At 32.8% G+C, this 25,602-nt stretch overlaps 1 protein-coding gene across 5 annotated transcripts in view; it reads left to right on the top strand.

The window, feature by feature from the left end:
- The window catches only part of LOC143224772 (guanylate cyclase 32E-like), a 159,813-nt gene that overhangs the window by 72,902 nt on the left and 61,309 nt on the right, over window positions 1–25,602 (top strand). For all 5 annotated transcript variants that reach the window (XM_076453044.1, XM_076453045.1, XM_076453048.1 and 2 more), the window contains 9 exons: window positions 3,111–3,246; window positions 4,612–4,766; window positions 7,304–7,394; window positions 10,845–10,923; window positions 13,634–13,742; window positions 16,056–16,235; window positions 18,351–18,455; window positions 20,037–20,108; window positions 22,785–22,956. In XM_076453044.1, coding sequence (XP_076309159.1) covers window positions 3,111–3,246; window positions 4,612–4,766; window positions 7,304–7,394; window positions 10,845–10,923; window positions 13,634–13,742; window positions 16,056–16,235; window positions 18,351–18,455; window positions 20,037–20,108; window positions 22,785–22,956 — 1,099 coding nt within the window. The remainder of the gene's footprint in view (window positions 1–3,110; window positions 3,247–4,611; window positions 4,767–7,303; window positions 7,395–10,844; window positions 10,924–13,633; window positions 13,743–16,055; window positions 16,236–18,350; window positions 18,456–20,036; window positions 20,109–22,784; window positions 22,957–25,602) is intronic.

Here is a 25,602-nt window from a genome sequence, read left to right on the forward strand (position 1 = left end):
GTTTTATGTAAATGGAGTATACTGAGAGACATTTGTATTTTATGTAAATGGAGTATACTGAGAGACATTTGTGTTTTATGTAAATGGAGTATACTGAGAGACATTTGTGTTTTATGTAAATGGAGTATACTGAGAGACATTTGTATTTTATGTAAATGGAGTATACTGAGAGACATTTGTATTTTATGTAAATGGAATATGAGAGTATACTGAGAGACATTTTTATTTTATGTAAATAGAGTATACTGAGAGACATTTGTGTTTTATGTAAATGAAGTATACTGAGAGACATTTGTATTTTATGTAAATAGAGTATACTGAGTGACATTTGTGTTTTATGTAAATGGAGTATACTGAGAGACATTTGTGTTTTATGTAAATGGAGTATACTGAGAGACATTTGTGTTTTATGTAAATGGAGTATACTGAGAGACATTTGTATTTTATGTAAATGGAGTATACTGAGAGACATTTGTGTTTTTTAATGTAAATAGAGTATACTGAGAGACATTTTTTTTATTTTATGTAAATGGAGTATACTGAGAGACATTTGTGACATTTGTATTTTATGTAAATGGAGTATACTGAGAGACATTTGTATTTTATGTAAATGGAGTATACTGAGAGACATTTGTATTTTATGTAAATAGAGTATACTGAGAGACATTTTTATTTTATGTAAATGGAGTATACTGAGTGACATTTGTGTTTTATGTAAATGCAGTATACTGAGAGACATTTGTGTTTTATGTAAATGGAGTATACTGAGAGACATTTGTATTTTATGTAAGTGGAGTATACTGAGAGACATTTTTATTTTATGTATACTGAGAGACAATAAATGGACTGAGAGACATTTTCATTTTATGTAAATAGAGTATACTGAGTGACATTTGTGTTTTATGTAAATGAAGTATACTGAGAGACATTTGTATTTTATGTAAATGGAGTATACTGAGAGACATTTTTATTTTATGTAAATGGAGTATACTGAGAGACATTATTATTTTATGTAAATGGAGTATACTGAGAGACATTTGTATTTTATGTAAATGGAGTATACTGAGAGACATTTGTATTTTATGTAAATGGAGTATACTGAGAGACATTTGTATTTAATGTAAATAGAGTATACTGAGAGACATTTTTATTTTATGTAAATGGAGTATACTGAGAAACATTTGTGTTTTATGTAAATGGAGTATACTGAGAGACATTTGTATTTTATGTAAATGGAGTATACTGAGAGACATTTGTATTTTATGTAAATAGAGTATACTGAGAGACATTTTTATTTTATGTAAATGGAGTATACTGAGAGACATTTGTGTTTTATGTAAATGGAGTATACTGAGAGACATTTGTATTTTATGTAAATGGAGTATACTGAGAGACATTTGTATTTTATGTAAATGGAGTATACTGAGAGACATTTGTATTTTATGTAAATAGAGTATACTGAGAGACATTTGTATTTTATGTAAATGGAGTATACTGAGAGACATTTGTATTTTATGTAAATGGAGTATACTGAGAGACATTTGTATTTTATGTAAATGGAGTATACTGAGAGACATTTGTGTTTTATGTAAATGGAGTATACTGAGAGACATTTGTGTTTTATGTAAATGGAGTATACTGGGAGACATTTGTATTTTATGTAAATGGAGTATACTGAGAGACATTTGTATTTTATGTAAATGGAGTATACTGAGAGACATTTGTGTTTTATGTAAATGGAGTATACTGAGAGACATTTGTATTTTATGTTTACTGTAAATGGAGTATACTGAGAGACATTTGTGTTTTATGTAAATGGAGTATACTGAGAGACATTTGTATTTTATGTAAATGGAGTATACTGAGAGACATTTGTGTTCTATGTAAATGGAGTATACTGAGAGACATTTGTATTTTATGTAAATAGAGTATACTGTGAGACATTTGTATTTTATGTAAATAGAGTATACTGAGAGACATTTGTATTTTATGTAAATACTTGTGGATTATTATTCCACACGAACATCGTGATTGTTAAGGAACCCAAGTCACGTGCCCGAATGCGCCTGCTCATTAGTCTTGTAAAATGCTTCCAAAACTTGATTGCTGATTGGAGGGATACGCGGCCCCTTTATGTGACTGAAAAGTACATTCTTACGACAACAAAGAAGTAAAGCGAAAGATAAATATTTAACCAATCGAATCAGAACAAACGTCCTAATGCGTAAAATGAAGATAATGACTGCGAAACAGAATCCTCTGCCCAAAATGTCGTTGCGATAAAGTTTAACATGTTTTCTAGTATCGTGAGTAAAATAAGTAAGTAAAGCCTTGACGTTATTAACCAAGGTTCACGAGCTTCCAACGAAGACCTAGAAATCAGAAAACGGTTTCTTGAGGTATGTGACTAATGAAATTAGAATTCTGGCGACTTCATTCGACCACAGACCTATCAATTCACCTGAAGTAGTCCTAATGTTTTCGTATTTTTGGTCTGCTTAAGCGTGTCTTAGAAGTGAGTTTGAAACAATGAAACTGAAACTCTAAATATTCATAATTCCATATAAATATTTTCTTTCTTAAGTAGAGAGAGAAGTATATGAAGTGAGATATTCTATAAAAATATCACTTCCTGCTACAGAATATCTAACTTTTCGTTTCCATAAAAGTTTAAACAGCCATCTGTAAAAGCTGTAGTCGTGAAACTTTTGGTTTTTCGAAAATGATACGTATAACTTAATTATAAGCACTTATCCCTTCTCACAAAGGAATGGGTGGTAATACATACTGTCGTTCAAATGTCATGACCGCTGTGTAGACGTCTCGTATTGGTTTACTTTGGTTGACGATAACCAAAATGCTATACAATAGGCTATCCGTGCTCTGCTCACCACGGCTATCGAAACTGGAATTTTAGTGTCGTAAACAGGCAGACTTATCGCTGAGCCACTAGAAGGGCGTTTTGGCATCGACGAAAATGTCACATATTTGTAATATACAAGAAAATAATACATTTGTATGTTTGTCATTCCTAGGTGAAAGTGATTAGATTTGTTGTATATGTTTTTTGAAAGTAAAATTCCTCAATTTCAGAATTATTATTCTAATAGGTTCCGGCAGAGGGAGCTTACCTCTACGATGCAGTTTACGTGTATGCTCGAGCATTGAATAGCTGTTTAGCGGATAAACAGAACCCTTTCGATGGAAAGTTGATTTTGGAGTACATGAAAAGCAAAACGTATAAAAGTAAGCGTAAAATAACTGGAAGATTGTTTAACAATAGATAATAAAACACCACAAAGTTTGTAAAACTCCGGATCATAAAGTATTTTCACAGACGTTTCATGAAAATGTATTTTAAACCAACCATTCTGAATGAAACTGATGAAAGAGGAATGAGTTTTGTGATCAGGAATAACTTGTAGTCAAACATAATTAATTAAACAGATAGGATATACAAATAACTAATAAGTTAACTTCATAAATCAGTTGACAAGAATAGTGAAATTTATAGTGCACAGAATTCACCAGTTCTTGACTTCGAAACTGTCAACAATTTCGGCCGTAATCCCAATAATATCTCACGAGTTTAGGCAGCCTTGTATATTCAGTTTTGTTGTAAAGCCACATACAGAATGACCTGTAGAAGTGCATACATTAAATATACGATTCAAAATTACCTCAAGAAGCTTTATAACCAATAACATCGACAGAACTAGTTTTATATGAATATAAAAAAAAAGAATATACACATAGGTTATTCTTTTAAATATCAGAATGTTGTAATATTATCTATAGTTTTCTTTAATATATTATATTCATTATAATAGAATTTTATATAATTTTTATACATATATCCAGAAATGTATTCATTATTTACGTTTTTACTAATTCTTTCTAGCAGTTCTCTCATTGTGAGCCATAAAGATACGTTAAACCTATAAGTACGTATTTCTAACAACCTACCTTGTTTTACATAATGTATAGTTCCACTAATTCTTTAAGCGTTATTTTAGTTGAGACTAGGACATTATTTTTATCGCTTTAACAAATGGTGCAATATGTTTTAATTTGAATTTCCCTGTCTAAAATGTTTTTAAAACTCAATTCTCATCTACAAGTCCACTTATTAGTTATACCGACACATCAACAAATCCACCTCAAAGCTTAGTTTCGGGGCCCGGTATGGTCAGATGGTTAAAGCACTTATCTCGTAATCTGAGGGTCGCGGGTTCGAATCCTCGCCACACCGAACTTTCAGCTGTGGGGGCGTTATAATGTTATGCCCAATCCCACTATTCGTTGGTAAAAGAGTAGCCCAAGAGTTGGCGGTTAGTGGTGACTACTAGCTGTATTCCCTCTAGTCTTACACTGCTAAATTAGGAACGGTTAGCGCAGATAGCCCTCGTGTAGCTTTGCGCTAAATTAAAAAAAGAACAAAAACAAACAAGCTTAATTTCATGGTATCGACCTAATTACACACACACACACACAAATAAAATAAGGATGGATATAAATTACTTAACAAGATATGTGTGGATATTCCGATATGTATATATTCTTATGGTGACTGAACTCTGTACGTGTGCATTTTCTTCATGGATGAACCAGGTGCAATGGGATACATGGTTTATATGGATGAAAACGGTGACACAGAAGGTAACTACACTGTTATCGCTAGGAAACCACTGCCTGGAATTCCAGAAGAATACGGAATATTCCGTGTCGGTTTATTCATGCTTCCTGAAAACAGAAGTGGGATTCCGGTAAGTCAGTTAGTTTCAATAAACTCAAAACTATTGATAGTAAATTAGTTTCAATAAACTTAAATCTGTTGATAATAAATTAGTTTCAATAAACTTAAATCTACTGATAGTAAGTTAGTTTCAATAAACTCAAAACTGTTGATAGTAAGTTAGTTTGGATGAACTTAAATCTACTGATAGTAAGTTAGTTTCAATAAACTCAAAACTGTTGATAGTAAGTTAGTTTGGATGAACTTAAATCTACTGATAGTAAGTTAGTTTCAATAAACTTAAGTCTACTGATAGTAAGATAGATTCAATAGACTCTAATCTGTTGATAGTAAGACAGCTAGTTTTAGTGAAAATTTCTGCATAGAAAATGTTCGAATTACTGAATACCTAATAAAATCTAAGACATATTTAATTTTCCATATACAGGGTAGGGCAAAAATTAGAATGAAGTTGACATAGTTCATACTATGAAGTTGTTACAGTGAGTGTAATACGGTTGGCATTAAAGGAAGTATTATAGAAACAATAAAAACTAAGTGTTTCTTCAGAGTAAGTAATAAACAATAGAAACCGAACAATACTCTAAAATGGACAACATTATAACCCAAATAGACCCACCCTGTATAACACACACACTGTCGGCGATTCGACTAAATAAGCTGTTATTTAAACCGCTGTATTAATTAACCAATATCTAACACATACGTAGTTCTTACTGTGGTCGGCTGTGTACTGGAAGGTCCAAGGTTCGAGCAGCAATATTTCCTGAACATCCTTGTACACTTAGATGTAACAGATTTTAACCGTGAACACAATCTAGCTAAGACTGAACGTGTAGGTGGCGTGTATTGCTCAAATGTTGTTCTTCTTTTACATGAGAATTTTAATATTAGAGTGGCTATGTCTGAACCTTGGGGTCTACGACTTAAGAGTTGAGCATACGAGATTTCATCTTTATTGTGACCTTATTGGTTGCCACGTGATGGCTAAATAATGCGTTTATACAATATTCGTCTTCAACTAATAACATTTATCAGTAACTGACTTCAACTTAATCTGTTGGGTCAGGAGTCTGAAAGCCCAAACTATTATGAGTTATAGATATGTTCGTTATTACCACTAAATCATATCAAACATAACGATATTACTTCCTTACAAATGGTGGATAATATCATTAAAAATTAACTCTATAAAGAAACTTTTCATTCTAATAAACTAATATACTACTTTACACTTAGTTTTTCGTTTCAATATTTAAAATAAGTTAATTATGATTGTGATATGTTCTTATCTCCAGATTCAAAATGGTTCTCATTTTATCGTTAAAAACAATTCACTTAAACTTCATAGTATTATATATTAATGCGCCATCTGTTGGTGAGGTCGAGAGTACAATGATTTCTTTTTTTATATATCCTAATTGCAAAAGCAAAGATAAATTATCTTTCACCGCGCTCTTATCTATCACAATTCATTAACAATAGTGCACCACAAAAAATGTTGTAGATGGAATAATTATTATGATTTTAAATATTTGAAATCAACCAAATTTAAGGGTAGAATTAATGAATAATATTAAACAACGAAAACAATAGGTGTAAATGTTGTGCTGTAGTCTTAATAAAGAAACGTACTTTGCAAAATATAATTTGTTCGTTTCTTGAAGTGGGCCTAAGGGCGAAGAGTTGCAGAGAACTATATATTTATTAAAATTGTACAGGGTGTTCCGAAAGTCACTGTGCAGTTTTGTAATCATATTTTATTCAGTCTATTTCAAGCCAGCAACTGATAGCAGTGTTTAGAAACAAAGTAAGAAGGATCCAGGCCTGCATTGATGCCAAAGGAGGTCACTTTCAACATTGTTTATAATTGTCATTCATATTTACCTCCTGTATTCTATATTGAAACATATCTGTTAATATATATGCAAAAACGGCTCGTTTGGGCTGAGAAACTATTTTACGTAGAGGAGCGAACAACGTTTCGACCTTCTTCGGTCATCGTCAGGTTCACAAAGAAAGAAAGAAATAACTGACCAGAAGCTGACCGCATGTTTGAAAGGGGTTGTGTAACTGAGTGTCGGAATGTAGGTGGAGGTGTTAGATGTTTGAATATATAATTTTATATTATTTATTTTATTATTTTTGATATAGGTATAAAGGTGTTCCTTTGTATTGGTTTATTTTGGGCTTGAGTTGTTGTATAAATAAGGTTTCATTAATTTTGCGTTTGTTTATGTTTGTTTCTTTATTTAGTATTTGAGTCAAACGAGCTGTTTTTACATATATATTTTTACATATATCTACAAGTGGGTTTTCTCGACATCACTGATTATGTCTGTTAATAAACATATAAGTGCACAGCGACTTTCCGAACACCCTGTAGAATGCATTTTTATCTTTTTGTGCTTTAATTATATTTAAAATCAACCCGAAATGAGAACTAACTTTTGTTTCGGTTTTATCATCACTTTTGATTTTAACTTTAATTATTTTCTACTAATTATATGTCGTGTTTTAATTATAATAAAATGCATTTAATGACAGATGCTTTACTTGGACGACATTGTAGACTGGGTAGGTAATGGACCGCCAAAGGACGAGCCAGACTGTGGATTCCATAACGAAAAGTGTGTTAGTGAGTTCAGTTTTCACGTTAATCAAATAATTTAGCAAGTTTCTAGCAAACCGCCAAATTAGTTACTCAATCCCTTCAATGTTCTTTATTCAAAAATAATATTTACATTATTTTCTCACGAACAAATAATTAATTAACAAATAATTTAGCTGTAATTTTTAATTACTCTCAAACGAAGAGACGATTAATTCGACTTAAGTTTGTTTGATGGTTTTCTGAATTTCGTGCAAAGCTACACGAGGACTATCTGCGCTAGCCGTCCCTAATTTAGCGGTGTAAGAATAGAGGGAAGGCAGCTAGTCATCACTACCCACCGCCAACTCTGGGTTACTCTTTTACCAACTAATAGTGAGATTGACCGTCACATTATAACGCTCTCACGGCTGAAAGGGCGAGCATGTTTGGTGCGACGGAGATTCGAAACCGCGACCCTCAGAGTAGGAGTCGAACGCCTTAACACACCTGGTCATGCGGGGGCCTCGACTTAAGTTAAACGACTGTCTTGTTATAGTTTATAAGCATAAAAGATTTTACATAATGTTAGTACCTTTGTGAAATGTTCACATCTCCAACATAATACCTTAACAGTTGTTTAAGGTAATAATGGGCCACTGAGAATTACTTCGTGATAGTTTTAACTCTCAGTATGATTAATGAGGGCTATGTAATAATATTCTCGAATACATTATTATTTAAGCTTCAAATTTCCCAGTGTTTCTACTTATTATTTATAGTACATATAATAAGTTATTTCTAGTTTTTGTTGCTGTAACTTAGTTGTGTTTTAATTACAGTTTTGATGTTTTTATAATTTATTCTAAATCCAGTTTTTTATTTCATTCATATCTCATTATTAAATACGTTCAGAATCACCAGTTTTATGTTTCTAATGTTTCGCAGTGATTTATCTTCCACTCCCGAAAAAGCGTTTTGTGTTTGAAATTAAAGTCAGTGTTAAAATGATTACATTATAACTATTAATTATTCTTATAATTTTCATATCTAATTGAACGAAGTGGTTATAAAATTATCTTGTTATTCGCTTAACCAAAAGTTCAAATTGCGTTACAGAATGAAAAACCAATGCCTTACGGCAACAGAGTTCACTGACCTCTCTGTGTAATGAATACATTTACTTGATTGTCAAAGTTTTTTGACGTGTACACGTTTAATTAATTAAATTATATTTATACTTTACATGGTTAATAGTGAAAGAAACTTTATATTGTTGACAGGATTCACAAGTTAGTTTAATGTGATCCATTTTTTTTCAGGGTTGCTTTTATTAAAATTACTCCAATAATTTTGTTTCCCGCTGGTACAGCGGTTAGCCTACAGATCTACAACACTAACATCAGAGGCTTGATTCCCCTTGGTTGACTCATCAGATTGCCCGATGTGACTTTGCTATAAGAAACACACACACATACAGTAGATCTATTATATCTTTTATAATCCGTTGTTTTTTGTTTAACATAACTGTGAATTTGAGACAAACTGAACTTTAGAATATATTGGGTTTACGACCACGAATGTTCTCGACAGCAAGGATACCAGAACATATGAAACAACGCACTGTTATCTTTATAACTGATATAACTGTTCTCGTCGGCCTTTATGTCATCCTCCCCTGGTTTGCATAAGATATTTTTAAAAGCGTTTTCTTATGTTAAAGTGGGCGAATTTTATATATCAGAAGCTGTTGTTAAATGTTACGTGTTAAAAATTAAGCCTACTGGGTCTTTAAAACTAGAACTCTCCACATAAATAAAATAATTACTCGAATTACTACACTTACGATTAAAATGGTGTGAAAATGAAGACAACCTTGTCCTAATGTGAGTAAGCTGCTTAAAAGTGTTCGAATCTCTGTAACCACACACACACGTACAAGCGACTAAAACGAAGTCTTTCACTCTAGGTAAACTTCAAAAGCTTAAATTACTTATCTGTTAAACGTACAAATCAGTTTAGAAACTATGTAAAAGCTAGTAAGTGTAAAACTTCTCTGTCCGTTATAGGAAATAGACAAGTTTAGAAATTAATCGATTACTTTAAGTATCAATCGAATATATTCCCTCGATTAAATTTCTGTAATTCGGTATCTATTTAATCACCTAACGTGACACGAACTATAAAGAAAATATAACTTTGTCAGCCCGACATGGCCAGGTGGTTAAAGCGCTCGACTCCTAATCTGAGGGTCGCGGGTTCACGCCAAATATACTCGCCTTTTCAGCCGTGGGGGCATTATATTGTTACGGTCGATCCCACTATTCGTTGGTAGAAGAGTAGCCCAAGAAAGAGTTGGCGGTGGGTGACGATGACTAGTTGCCTTCCCTCTAGTCTTACACTGCTAAATTAGGGACGGCTAGTGCAGATAGTTCTCGTGTAGCTCTGCGCAAAATTGGAAAAAACAAACAAACATTATAATCTTCTCAGTGTAATTTGTATTAGAATACACAAAGGCTGAAGATAATTAGTTAATTATATGTTCAAGAGCTAATCAAAGTACAAGATGTGGATACTTTATATTATGTTATTCGTTACACTTGTTATTTGCAGTATGTAATGTAGCAGTATTCATATTATTTCAAAGAAGATAATAAACCATTTAAAACTTAATTCACAGACGAATCAGTAATATTGAATCAAAATTTTAAGAGCAATCTGAGTGTATTTTATATAAAAGTTTTGGGTCACAGAAGTGCTGAGGATTAGGGCACTCGACTCGATTCTCTTCACCAAACATGCTCAACATTTTAATCATTGGAGCAGTATAGTGTAACAGTGTATGTGTGTAATTTACAATTACATCAGGCTATCTGCTGAGTCCACCGAGGAGAATCGAATCTCTGATTTTAGCGTTGTAACTCCGTAAACGTACCGCTGTACCAGCGAGGAACTAATGTAACAATCAGTCCCACTATTCGTTGTTAAAAGAATATCCCAAGAGTTGGCGGTAGGCGGTGATGACTAGCTGCCTCCCCCTATAGTCTTACACTGCTAAATTAGGGACGGTTAGTGCAGATAGCCCTCGTGTGGTTTTGCAAGAAATTCAAAACAAAACTCTCTCTCTAGTCTTACACTGCTAAATTATGATCAGTTAGCACAGGTAGCTCTCAAGCAGCTGTGCACGTTATTTTAGGAACAGACAAAGAAAGATATAACATTTTTCTCCTATTACTTGTTTGTTTGTAACATGTCCATCCAGTTATTTATGGAAGTGATGTTTTATTTTGTGATTTATTTATCGGTTTTAAAGTGAAATTAAGATTTACGTTTTCTCATCAGCATTAAAAATCCACAGATTTTATATTGAATTAAAAATAATAAATAAGCTTTTAATTCACTTGTGTTTTCTCATTAACTTTAGAGAACCACAGATTTTATATTGAAATAAAACAGCTATTATTTGTTATCATGGATTGGTTTCAACAACTTCAACAGGTTTCGTATGGCGAGCAGTCGCCGGAGGAACAGGTGGAGTGGCCTTGGTCTTGTTGGTAATTTTGTGCATTGTTTACAGGTTGGTTTAATTAACGTTATCGATTAGGCCGTATTTTAACTCAAATATTGTCATAATATAAGTAATCTATTGTACCCCATTGCACGTTCTGTGATGCATTATTTTGAAGTGTCAGTTTCAAGTTCTTTTAGCATTGGTTCAACAATAAGAGAATACAAAAATTAGAATATTAAGAGGATAATCCAAATGGGATTCAGTAAAAAGATTTCAGCTCCGAAAATCCGTTAACTCCATGCTCATCCAACTACTTTTACAGCAATAGATCTTTGTTGAAATATGCTCTTTGTAACAAACATTTTGTGTTGCTTTCAGAGCGAGCTGAACCTGCCGCACTTTTTATATATATAACAGGATGACCACAAGTATTCTCAAGACGGCTGGTATTGGTATTAGCACTGTATTTTAATTAAAGTTTTAATACCCATACCATCCGTCTTGATAATACATTTTTACTTCAAGTGAATTTCTCACAATCACGAGTATGGCCACACATTCGTAAATCTATTACATTGTATACTATAGTTTAAACTAAATAATATTTAACGAAAGTAATCTTCCAAAATCAATTTCTCTAATATTCTGATGTACACAAAGCTTCTCTCAGGCCCTCCATATGTTGTTTTTTTAGACCATAGAACATTTCAGATGGACGAAACAGGTTAGTTTATTGTCCTGTTTTTTTTTTTATATTCATTCAAACCCTAATTAAAGTTAATTCATCCAATGTTTCGTTCTTTGTGTTTATAAGACGTACTTTGAAACAAAGAGCGTAAATGAACCAATAGAAAGGCGTGAATTCAGAGATAATGGACATGTTCTTAAACACGATTATTACTTTCACAACATACTGGAGCTGCGAAGAGACAGACGTCTTTAATACGTTCTTAATTACCCAATTTTCTCGCGACAATTGACCCATCGTTTGCCTTAGCTGTTGCAAACACTGTCATTATTATCTCGTATAATAATTTCTATTCATAAAGCTTCGTTAAATCTACCATATGAAATATCCAATTAAAATGTTTCTGGTCACAAGAGATAAAACGTAATCTCGAAATACACTATTGAATTCCTTTTCTCGAACTTTCTTTATTATAATTCTCATTAAGTGTATGTATATATACAGATATATTGCATTAATTTAGCATTAACTATTCAAGATAAAAGGACAACTCGAGAAAACACAATTTAGTGTCTTATGATTTTATTAAAATTTGTATTCGGTGTTCAACATACATTCATTATTTGTTTCTGTCTTCAAGCTTAACCCTGCATTTCGACTCTTTCTAACTTAACATATTTCGCTTATTATTGATATCTGGTCACTGAAATGTACTACATCATTACTCAGTTTTAAACGTCTAATGCATTTCGCTAATTCGTGGTACCCAGTCACTGAAATGAAATTCATCACTCGCTAACAAGCTATACGTGTTCAAAGAATTTATTTCACTTGAATAACATTCTGTAATGATATAGTGCTCTTATATATTCTGTACCCTTCTAACTGTATTAAACAACATTGTTGTAGCTTTGATTAATCTGGATATAATACAGTGTACAGTAAGAAGTTATAATTTTCTATTGTCAAAAAATAAAATACAATTATTGTCAGAAGTAACACTTACAGATCTATCTTTATAATAACTGAACACTTACAGCTCTATCTTTATAATAACTGAACACTTACAGATCTATCTTTATAATAACTGAACACTTACAGCTCTATCTTTATAATAACTGAACACTTACAGATCTATCTATATAATAACTGAACACTTACAGATCTATCTTTATAATAACTGAACACTTACAGCTCTATCTTTATAATAACTGAACATTTACAGACCTATCTTTATAATAACTGAACACTTACAGACCTATCTTTATAATAACTGAACACTTACAGCTCTATCTTTATAATAACTGAACACTTACAGATCTATCTTTATAATAACTGAACACTTACAGATCTATCTTTATAATAACTGAACACTTACAGCTCTATCTTTATAATAACTGAACACTTACAGATCTATCTTTATAATAACTGAACACTTACAGCTCTATCTTTATAATAACTGAACACTTACAGACCTATCTTTATAATAACTGAACACTTACAGATCTATCTTTATAATAACTGAACACTTACAGCTCTATCTTTATAGTAACTGAACACTTACAGACCTATCTTTATAATAACTGAACACTTACAGATCTATCTTTATAATAACTGAACACTTACAGATCTATCTTTATAGTAACTGAACACTTACAGACCTATCTTTATAATAACTGAACACTTACAGATCTATCTTTATAATAACTGAACACTTACAGCTCTATCTTTATAATAACTGAACACTTACAGATCTATCTTTATAATAACTGAACACTTACAGACCTATCTTTATAATAACTGAACACTTACAGCTCTATCTTTATAATAACTGAACACTTACAGATCTATCTTTATAATAACTGAACACTTACAGCTCTATCTTTATAATAACTGAACACTTACAGCTCCATCTTTATAATAACTGAACACTTACAGACCTATCTTTATAATAACTGAACACTTACAGATCTATCTTTATAATAACTGAACACTTACAGCTCTATCTTTATAATAACTGAACACTTACAGATCTATCTTTATAATAACTGAACACTTACAGATCTATCTTTATTTGTGTTAATATAGGAACTGGGCATATGAACGAGAGCTCGATAATTTGCTGTGGAAAATTGATTATAAAGATATTCAAGTTAATGAGTACACTCCCACTACAACAGGAAGTATAGTGTCAAGGGTATGTATATACTCCCACTACAACAGGAAGTATAGAGTCAGTGGTATGTATATACTCCCACTACAACAGGAAGTATAGTGTCAAGGGTATGTATATACTCCCACTACAACAGCAAGTATAGAGTCAATGGTATGTATATACTCCCACTACAACAGGAAGTATAGTGTCTAGGGTATGTATATACTCCCAGTACAACAGGAAGTATAGTGTCAAGGGTATGTATATACTCCCACTACAACAGGAAGTATAGTGTCAAGGGTATGTATATACTCCCACTACAACAGGAAGTATAGAATCAATGGTATGTATATACTCCCATGAAAACAGGAGGTAAAGTGTCAAGGTATGTATATACTCCCACTACAACAGGAAGTATAGAGTCAATGGTATGTATATACTCCCACTACAACAGGAAGTATAGTGTCTAGGGTACGTATATACTCCCACTACAACAGGAAGTATAGTGTCAAGGGTATGTATATACTCCCACTACAACAGGAAGTATAGTGTCAAGGGTATGTATATACTCCCACTACAACAGGAAGTATAGAGTCAATGGTATGTATATACTCCCATTAAAACAGGAGGTCAAGGGTATGTATATACTCCCACTACAACAGGAAGTATAGTGTCAAGGGTATGTATATACTCCCACTACAACAGGAAGTATAGTGTCAAGGGTATGTATATACTCCCACTACAACAGGAAGTATAGAGTCAATGGTATGTATACACTCCCACTACAACAGGAAGTATAGTGTCAAGGGTATGTATATACTCCCACTACAAAAGGAAGTATAGTGTCAAGGGTATGTATATACTCCCACTACAACAGGAAGTATAGTGTCAAGGGTATGTATATACTCCCATTAAAACAGGAGGTAAAGTGTCAAGGGTATGTATATACTCCCACTACAACAGGAAGTATAGTGTCATGGGTACATATACACTCCCATTTGAACAGGAGGGAAAGTGTCAAGTGTACGTATATACTCCCATTATAACAGGAGGGAAAGTGTCAAGAGTACGTATATACTCCCATTAGAACAGGAGGTAAAGTGTCATGGGTACGTATATACTCCCATTAGAACAGGAGGTAAAGTGTCATGGGTACGTATATACTCCCACTACAACAGGAAGTATAGTGTCATGGGTACGTATACACTCCCATTAGAACAGGAGGTAAGGTGTCATGGGTACGTATACACTCCCATTAGAACAGGAGGTAAAGTGTCATGGGTACGTACGTGAACTAATCTTTGATTCCATTATAAAACAATGACGACGTTAAACTTCTATTTGTTTTTGACAGGAAATCACTAGAAAAACACGTGACAGGCCGTATAAGTTACGTCTTTTTTATTGTACTACAGAGATATTAATAAAGCAATTAATTATTTGATTAAAATGTATTTCATACAAAAAATAGGAGCAAATATTTATTATTTTTATTTTCAGTTATGAGCAACACTAATTAAAATCATTTCTACCAATAGGATTGTTCTTCCCTATATTTATCTTAATTAATTTATTGCAGATATCGAGGCACGAATATGCAAAAATATAATCTTAAATACATCTTTCGTATAACATTATTTATTGCCATAGGAACTCGGCTACGAATAAGCATGGCTTAAATTCGTTGTTTCTGGGCCTTAAAAATGTAATAATTTTACCAGTTTGTGTGTCTTATACCTTCACATACAGTGTATAAACCGTGGAATAAATGTATCCATATCTTAAATATTACAATAAACAATTATAATAATATGAATAATTAAGGTGTTTATTTATTTCTAAATTAATTAGAAATTAACTGAAATTTATATCACACTTATTTTTAGCAACTTTTATAGTAATTGAAAATAATTTTTTGCCTTCCAGTTCAGTTTAGTTATTTTTAAACATAAGTAAGGCATCATAGTGACGTTAAATCCAATCATATATTGTTATAAATCAAGAAGAAAATTTTTGTGCTAATCCTTGTGGAGAACACGGATTTTGAAATCGAAATTATGAATATGAATTTTAACGTAATCGTTATGTTTTCATTAGTGATATTAAATTATCTTAAGATATGCTGATGTTTTTTTTATCCACATGTGGTATATTTGAAAGCTTCGTATTTTGAAACTTGATACAATTAATAAAGTTTGCAAGAAGGTGGATTCTTTGAAATATACAGAATATCTTATAAAACATGTGACGTGATTTAGTGTAATTTCATGTGATAAAAATGACTGAAACTTGAGCAAGTTTAGCAGTCTGAAAAAAACAGATAGAAGTATACATGAGAGACTTTCTAACCAACAGAATGTTCACCCTTTCATCCGTACTAGCCAAGTTTCTCTCAGTTCCAATCTTGAGTCTGACTTCAGATATTCTACAATTTACACCCAAATTGGCATATATAGAGGGCGCATCTGCGCAATCAAACGTCTAAGGAAGAAGTGTATTGATATTACAAGAAAAATGAAAAAGGAAATGAAAACGGTAGGGATCACCTTAGGTTAATTTCTATATAAGTTTAAATTATTAATCTTTCATCAGAATTATTTAATAATTTTGCCTTTAGTTGAACTACATTCTTAACAGGCCCATTACATGCCGATTAGTTTTCGATGTTTGCTTTTCTTCATCCCCGGAATTATCCGTTTTTGAACTAAGTTTGTTGTTTTTGTTCATCCGGCTAGAACAACGAGTTCTGGTGTCGTCGACAAAACGTTATAACAAAGACTCATATTCTATTATCAGCTAAGAATGAAGTGTACTTAACTTCCAACACTATTGTAGGGTCTTCTTACAGTTGTAGCTAAGATAACACAAGTAGTATGTTTATGTTTTATCTTCTATGTTTCTTAAACCAATAATCTTGTAATTGTTATTTATTATTAAGCACAAAGCTACACAAAGAGCTATTTCTGCTCTGCCCACCACGGGTATCGAAACCACGCTTCTATCAGTGTAAGTCCGCAGACATACCCCCGTACCACGGGGGTACTAGATAAATAATAGTGCGTAAAAGAAAATTTACAAATGACAGTTTCTATAGCTGACAATTAACAACAACATTACCCGATTACTTTGTGTCGTCTGTCTGCAAGAGTACCGTAATTTGACGACTAAATAGACGATACGATATGTTACTTTGTGTTAAGTCTTCACTGATTCCAATAAATTCTTAAGAAAAGCTATGCAGATCTTTATATATGATTGAAAGGTTAAACAGAAATACACAACAAATACGGTGAAGATAAGACAAACAATAACAAATACGGTGAAGACAAATAATCTATAAAACATAATCATTTAATTTGTTTTACAACTATATTATCGAAAGATTTAAGACTTACGTATTTTAAGTTTTCTGTTACACAAAGAAGTACTGATTTTATCTACAAATTTATTGTAATTATTACTGTTAAGGGGTTCTTCACGTGAAGAATAAGGAACGTTAGGGCTAACTGAAGATATTAGTATATTTACATTTACCCCTGGTAAGAAAACGTTCCAAGGTAAAAATAAGGAAAATTAGGGCTAAGTGAAGATATTAGTATATTTACACTTAACACTGGTAAGAAAATTTTCCGAGGTAAAAACGAGAAAAATTAGAGCTAACTGAAGATATTAGTATATTTAACACTGTTAAGAAATTTTTCCAAGGTAAAAACGAGGAAAATTGGAGCTAACTGAAGATATTAGTATATTTACATTTAACACTGTTAAGAAATTTTTCCAAGGTAAAAACGAGGAAAATTGGAGCTAACTGAAGATATTAGTATATTTACATTTAACACTGGTAAGAAAATTTTCCGAGGTAAAAACGAGAAAAATTAGAGCTAACTGAAGATATTAGTATATTTAACACTGTTAAGAAATTTTTCCAAGGTAAAAACGAGGAAAATTGGAGCTAACTGAAGATATTAGTATATTTAACACTGTTAAGAAATTTTTCCAAGGTAAAAACGAGGAAAATTAGGGCTAACTGAAGATATTAGTATATTTACATTTAACACTGGTAAGAAAATTTTCCAAGGTAAAAATGAGGAAAATTAGGGCTAACTGAAGATATTAGTATATTTATAGTAAACATTGTTAAGAGAGTTTTAGAGGTAGAAAAAGGAAATTTAAAGCTAAGTGAGAAGATTTGTATCATTATAACAATGTTAAGACCTTCTATGGAGAAAAAAGGTGTAAACTTTTAAGTTAAAAAGTTCAAAAGAGAGACACTTTTAACGGCTGATAGTGAACTAAACCATGATTTGATTAAAACTACTTTATGGCGAGCTCCCTAGTGGCACAGCGGCATGTCTGCAGACTTGCATACCTATAAATCTGGTTTTGATACCCATGGTAGGCAGAGTACAGCTCATCGTGTAGCTTTGTGCTCAGTTACAAACGAAGAAACAAACGGTATTAATAAAGAAAATATTTGCTTCAACAGTTATGATTTAAAAATTGTTATTTTGAATAAAACCGTTTGTTTTAAGTATATAATGATTCGAGAACTACAATTTTGAATAAAACCATTTGTTTCACGTATTTAAGTAAAAACAATGTTTGAGGTTTGACCAAATCATGGTAACAGAAACCTATTCTCTCTCACAGATTCGAGATATTCAGTTTGACAATATTAATCCTTTCGTCGGAGCATGCGTGGATCCTCCAAATATCTGTATAATTACGGAGTACTGCTCACGAGGAAGCCTGAAGGTATGGTAACAAGACCGAGTATGTTATGCAGAAACATAACAACCATATCTTTAATCATTTGATGTATTCGAATTTTTCATATAATATATTCAAATTTATGCACGTGCGTGTGTCTTTGGTTAATGATCTTTTGTTTCCTAAACAATAATTAATTTTAAATACAAAACTCCATTCTGTGGTACACGTCTTCGGTCTCTGTGATTTCAAACAATAAAAATCAATTACACTCTACGTCAAAGAGATCTAAACATTTTTTTAAAGATATATAATAAAATACATGCATTTTTATTTGAAACGAATAATTGTGTTTGATAATAATAAACAAAGAACTATTTTAACCATTTTAAAACATTTTAAAATACGTCTTACATACAACTACATAGTCAGACTATAAGGAACAGTTTCCTTGCATTAAATTGAAAATAGAGACAAACCATTCCAGTTTTGTAACAACGTTTTAATCGAAGCGTAACTGTTGTAACGACTGCCATCAAACATGAAAAAATGCGTTCATTTTGTTTTTCTTTCGTTTGAATTCTACTATACCGTACCCTCGTACCGTATAGCATGTGTCCATTTTTACGTACGCATGAAACAGACACAGCTCAGAGCTTAACTTTTATTTGAAAGCCACGTGATTAAAACAATCACAGATCAGGTAATTGCTGTTTCTGATTTATGGTAGATCACGCGTTCTCCACTAATTGAATCACCTCCCCCCCAAAAAAAACGAAAACAGAAAATTGAACCCATTAATGACAACTACGATGTTCTCAGTTATGCTAATTGTAAATGTTTCGTCGCTAATTTTACACTTCGTTTGAGATAATTTAAAAGATGTGGGATAATTAAGTCATCTGCCTGGCATTCTATTCTTAAAACACAGTGCATACTCAAAATGTTTTTACCCCCCTCCTCACTTTGTTTTTGATAGCTGCGTTTCTTCAGGTCATATCTAACGACTCACGTCTTATTTTTACTTAATGTTCAATATTCCAAATGCTCCTTCATAAGACCTAAAAACGACAAATGTTCAATACTCATTTCTTATCGACTGTGTTTGTTGATCCAAGGATAATAGCTATCCTATTTCCAGGGGCGCTATACCAAAATATATATATATATATATCTACAAAAGAAAGACGTCCGTCATGAAAAAATAAAATAACATTTCTTTGTAATACTTCGCTCGCTTTCCCTCGAGAAAAACAAAACAAAAACAGCAACTTGTAACTCAGTAATTCTGATTTCCATGGTTTCTATTTTTATTAAGCTATTATTTAATGAGGTACTAAATCTTTCACGGGTCATGACAAAAACAATGTCGAAAATACCTGAAAGTGATTAGTTACCAAAGCTTTTGTAACAGAGACTGTGATTGAATATTCGTTTTAATTACTCAACAGAATAAGTCACATAAGTGCAATCAGTCACTGTCTTATTTAATTTCAACGTTTCAAAGGAGAGAGAAGCGAAAGTAAACCGTGGAAGGTTGTGGTTTTACGTTATTGTAGTTCTTGTTTGTACTCGACTCTGTGTAACATATGATTCAAAGATATGACCCTCGTCTTTTATAAACAGGATATCTTGGAAAATGAAGACGTTAAACTTGACAACATGTTCATTGCATCTCTAATTGGAGACATTGTAAGAGTAAGTTGATGTTATGGTTTATCCTAGTGTTACCAGGTTTTATCTATGTTGGTTGTTGTTGTTGTTTTGAATTTCGCACAAAGCTACTCGAGGGCTATCTGTGCTAGCCGTCCCTAATTTAGTAGTGTAAGACTAGAGGGAAGGCAGATAGTCATCACGACTCACCGCTAACTCTTAAGTTACGCTTTTACCAACGAATAGTGGAATTGACCGTAACATTATAACGTCCCGAAGGCCGAAAGGGCGAAAATGTTTGGTGTGACAGGGATTCGAACCCGCGACACTCAGATTAGGAGTCGAGTGCCTTAACCACCTGGCCATGCCGGGCCTGCAAAGTCTTGGGCTACTCTTTTACCAACGAATAATGGGATTGACAAACACATTATCACGCCCACATCTGTATTGAAATTGATTAAAAAATTTTCAAATATATTTATCACGTTGTGCACTTTGTAATAATATTTTGGTGAACGACATATGTACCGAGAGAAATTCAGTAGTTTATATTCATATCATATACTCTTCAAAACAAGAAATGCAAAAGGGATATTTTTGTTATTTTAAAGAGAAATATATGTAATAACGTTACAAGCTCAGAGTATGTGATGTTACACGTGTTAAGGCACTGATTGTCAGACCAAAATGACAATAAAAGTTGTGCACTTTGAAAACGGAGGAAAACATCGGATTTTTCGCCAAAACGCATTCGTGTCCAATAAATTTGTTTGAGAGATCTGCATGTTCTGCAAGTGCAACATGTGCAAAATCCCCTATAAAAGTGACGGGTTCTCGGTTTCCATAGCTCAGTGTTAAACCACCGACACGCAATACAGTTACGCCAAGACTGACTGAAGCACAACGCAACAACGCCATTGGTCGCTTGGAAGCAGGCGAATCTCGATCAGATGTTGCCAGAGCTGTAAACGTCCACCCAAGCACCATCACAAGGCTATGGAATCGTCACCAACAACATGGATCAACTCGTGACCGTCCACGATCTGGCAGACCTCGTGTGACCACGCCCGCACAAGATCGCTACATCCGGTTACGTCACCTTTGGGATAGGACCACCACTGCGACGTCTACTGCCTCAATCATACCAGGGCTGCGTAGGATTTCCGATCAGACCATACGCAACCGTCTACAAGATGCAGGAATCCGACCTCGACGTCCAGTCAGAGGCGTCATCCTCACCCAGCAACATTGTCAAGCACGGCTGCAGTGGACTCGGGCACATCGGGTATGGCCTCATCGACCGATGGAGGCATGTTTGGTTCAGCGATGAATCACGTTTTATGCTTCGGATGGAAGGACCCGTGTTTACCGTCGCCAAGGTGAACGTTTTGGAGCAAACTGTGTGCAGGATGTTGACAGATTTGGTGGTGGCAGCGTCATGATGTGGGTTGCTATCGCCTACAATGCCAGAACAGACCTTTTGCACATTTGAGGGAATCTTACGGCTCAACGATACGTCGACGAGATTCTTAGGCCCCATGTGCAAACCGTCATGGTGAACGTCAACGACGTTTTTCAACATGACAACGCCCGTCCTCACACAGCCCGACTCACCACTGTCTTCTTGAGACACCACAACATCAACGTTCTTCCCTGGCCCTCCAACTCACCAGATTTAAACCCCATCGAACATCTCTGGGACGAGTTGGACCGACGTCTGCGACGGCGACAACCTCAACCGCGGACTCTACCTCAGCTTGCAGCAGCTTTGCAGGCTGGGTTGACAGCCATTCCACAGGATGTGATTCGTCATCTCATCGCTTCAATGGTCAGGAGATGCCAAGCAGTTATTGATGCTCAAGGGGGGCATATTCGTTATTGACGTTGAGTGACGTTAATCTTTACCTTGTGAGTGTGGACTTCGCCTTTGCAGACTTTGGACGTTCAGCAGTGAATGTGCAAAGTTTCACACATGTCATACAGAACTATCCGGAATAAACTTGTTAACAATTGGTCTCAAATTTTGCCTTTTGCGTTTCTTTTTCTGAAGAGTATATTTCTTATATGACGTTAATTTTCCCTGTTTTAAAACAAAGCCACGTTGGACTATCTGCTGTGTTCAACGCAGGGAATCGAACCCCGTATTTTGTATGACAAGATAAAAAATGTTTATGAAATTTCTCGTCAATTTATTTGTTAAACATTTATGTCGTGATATTTCAGTACACCAATCGCGTATCAGTTCCACGGTGAAACGTTTAAAGGAAACAGTTGATTCGTTAGAACTGAAACTACACGTGAACAAGAAGTGTATTTTCACGTGAGGTTCAAAGAATTATCACGTGCTCTCTACCTACTCTCCGTATGAACAATATCTATTTTATCTTTGTGACAAGTTTGTACCTTGTATGATAGCTCCTTCGTTTTAGTAGAAATCAACTGAAGAAACATTTCTCTAATTTATCTGAATAACAACGATTTCATGAAATATTTTCTGTTTCCACTTTTAACTGCTTTCCAGCTCATAAATATTATATTTTAATATTATTGAACATAGTATTAATGTTATATTTTTAGGATAGATTTCATCGTGCTTTTCTTCAACTAAAATAGGCGTCATCTCGAAAAAATATGCGTCAGGACATGTTTGCCAAGATAAATCTAAAACGCACGTAAATACGAACCGTTCCTCTTGTCTATTTTTTTTTGTTTCCTTTATAGGGAATGATATTTCTTCACGACAGCTCTATACGTTCCCATGGCAACCTCAAATCCTCCAATTGCTTAGTTGACAGTCGTTGGGTTGTGAAGATTACAGACTTTGGACTGCACGAGCTTAAGAGTGGATCTGACCTTGGAGAGGAAAGCACAGATCTGGAGAAACAGTGTGAACGTAGGTTTTGAATCCACCTTTAATGCGGTGCACATTAATGTCTCTGAAAAAAAGGTCGATAAAGAATTCAAGCAGAAAGTATCTATTTATTGTTAATTTTTAATTAATCAGATTAACTGAGTTTAAAGTCACCGGGATCTTAAACTCTAGGGTTAACGTATTCTATATAGTGATAACATATAGGAAATAAATAGAAGTGAAATACGCACACAAACACTTAACATTACGTTGATGTTCCACAAATGTTCAACACTTGTTGTCACATCACCAACACGTGAGGGTTTTATACTGAATTCTGTATTATACAAATATAAGATTTTAATTAAATTAGAAAACATCACGATTAACATAGTTTTAATATACCAGATAACATAGTTGTAATGTAACAGCTAACACAGTTTTAGGGTTTAAATAGGTATAAACTGTGTTATAAAACACAACGTTTAACAAGGTTTTACTCCACCTCAATAACACAGTTTTAGTGTTTATATAGTATAACATGTCTTATAAAACTACTTTAACGGAATTTTAATCCATTTTAATAACCCAGTTTTAGTGTTTATATAGTATAACATGTGTTATAAAACTACTTTAACGGGATTTTAATCCATTTTAATAACCCAGTTTTAGTGTTTATATAGTGTAACATGTGTTATAAAACTACTTTAACGGGATTTTAATCCATTTTAATAACCCAGTTTTAGTGTTTATATAGTATAACATGTGTTATAAAACTACTTTAACGCGATTTTAATCCATTTTAATAACCCAGTTTTAGTGTTTATATAGTATAACATGTGTTATAAAACTACTTTAACGGGATTTTAATCCATCTTAATAACCCAGTTTTAGTGTTTATATAGTATAACGTGTTATAAAACTACTTTAACGGGATTTTAATCCATTTTAATAACCCAGTTTTAGTGTTTATATAGTATAACATGTGTTATAAAACTAGTTTAACGGGATTTTACTCCACCTCAATAATACAGTTTTAGTGTTTATATAGTATAACATGTGTTATAAAACTACTTTAACGGGATTTTAATCCATCTTAATAACCCAGTTTTAGTGTTTATATAGTATAACGTGTTATAAAACTACTTTAACGGGATTTTAATCCATTTTAATAACCCAGTTTTAGTGTTTATATAGTATAACATGTGTTATAAAACTTCTCTAACGGGATTTTAATCCACCTTAATAACCCAGTTTTAGTGTTCATATAGTATAACATGTGTTATAAGACTACTTTAACGAGATTTTAATCCACCTTAATAACCCAGTTTTAGTGTTTATATAGTATAACATATGTTATAAAACTACTTTAACGAGATTTTAATCCATCTCAATAACCCAGTTTTAGTGTTTATATAGTGTAACATGTTATAAAACTACTTTAACGGGATTTTAATCCATTTTAATAACCCAGTTTTAGTGTTTATATAGTATAACATGTGTTATAAAACTACTTTAACGGGATTTTAATCCATCTTAATAACCCAGTTTTAGTGTTTATATAAAATAACGTGTTATAAAACTACTTTAACGGGATTTTAATAACATTTTAATAACCCACTTTTAGTGTTTATATAGTATAGCATGTGCTATAAAACTATTTTAACGGGATTTTAATCCATTTTAATAACCCAGTTTTAGTGTTTATATAGTATAACATGTGTTATAAAACTACTTTAACGGGATTTTACTCCACCTCAATAATACAGTTTTAGTGTTTATATAGTATAACATGTGTTATAAAACTACTTTAACGAGATTTTAATCCACCTTAATAACCCAGTTTTAGTGTTTATATAGTATAACATATGTTATAAAACTACTTTAACGAGATTTTAATCCATTTTAATAACCCAGTTTTAGTGTTTATATAGTATAACATGTGTTATAAAACTTCTTTAACGGGATTTTAATCCACCTTAATAACCCAGTTTTAGCGTTTATATAGTATAACATGTGTTATAAGACTACTTTAACGAGATTTTAATCCACCTTAATAACCCAGTTTTAGTGTTTATATAGTATAACATATGTTATAAAACTACTTTAACGAGATTTTAATCCATCTCAATAACCCAGTTTTAGTGTTTATATAGTGTAACATGTTATAAAACTACTTTAACGGGATTTTAATCCATTTTAATAACCCAGTTTTAGTGTTTATATAGTATAACATGTGTTATAAAACTACTTTAACGGGATTTTAATCCATCTTAATAACCCAGTTTTAGTGTTTATATAAAATAACGTGTTATAAAACTACTTTAACGGGATTTTAATAACATTTTAATAACCCACTTTTAGTGTTTATATAGTATAGCATGTGCTATAAAACTATTTTAACGGGATTTTAATCCATTTTAATAACCCAGTTTTAGTGTTTATATAGTATAACATGTGTTATAAAACTACTTTAACGGGATTTTACTCCACCTCAATAATACAGTTTTAGTGTTTATATAGTATAACATGTGTTATAAAACTACTTTAACGAGATTTTAATCCACCTTAATAACCCAGTTTTAGTGTTTATATAGTATAACATATGTTATAAAACTACTTTAACGAGATTTTAATCCATTTTAATAACCCAGTTTTAGTGTTTATATAGTGTAACATGTGTTATAA

The sequence above is a fragment of the Tachypleus tridentatus genome, chromosome 9 (assembly GCF_004210375.1).
Source record: "Tachypleus tridentatus isolate NWPU-2018 chromosome 9, ASM421037v1, whole genome shotgun sequence".
Taxonomy (NCBI): Eukaryota; Metazoa; Arthropoda; class Merostomata; order Xiphosura; family Limulidae; genus Tachypleus; species Tachypleus tridentatus.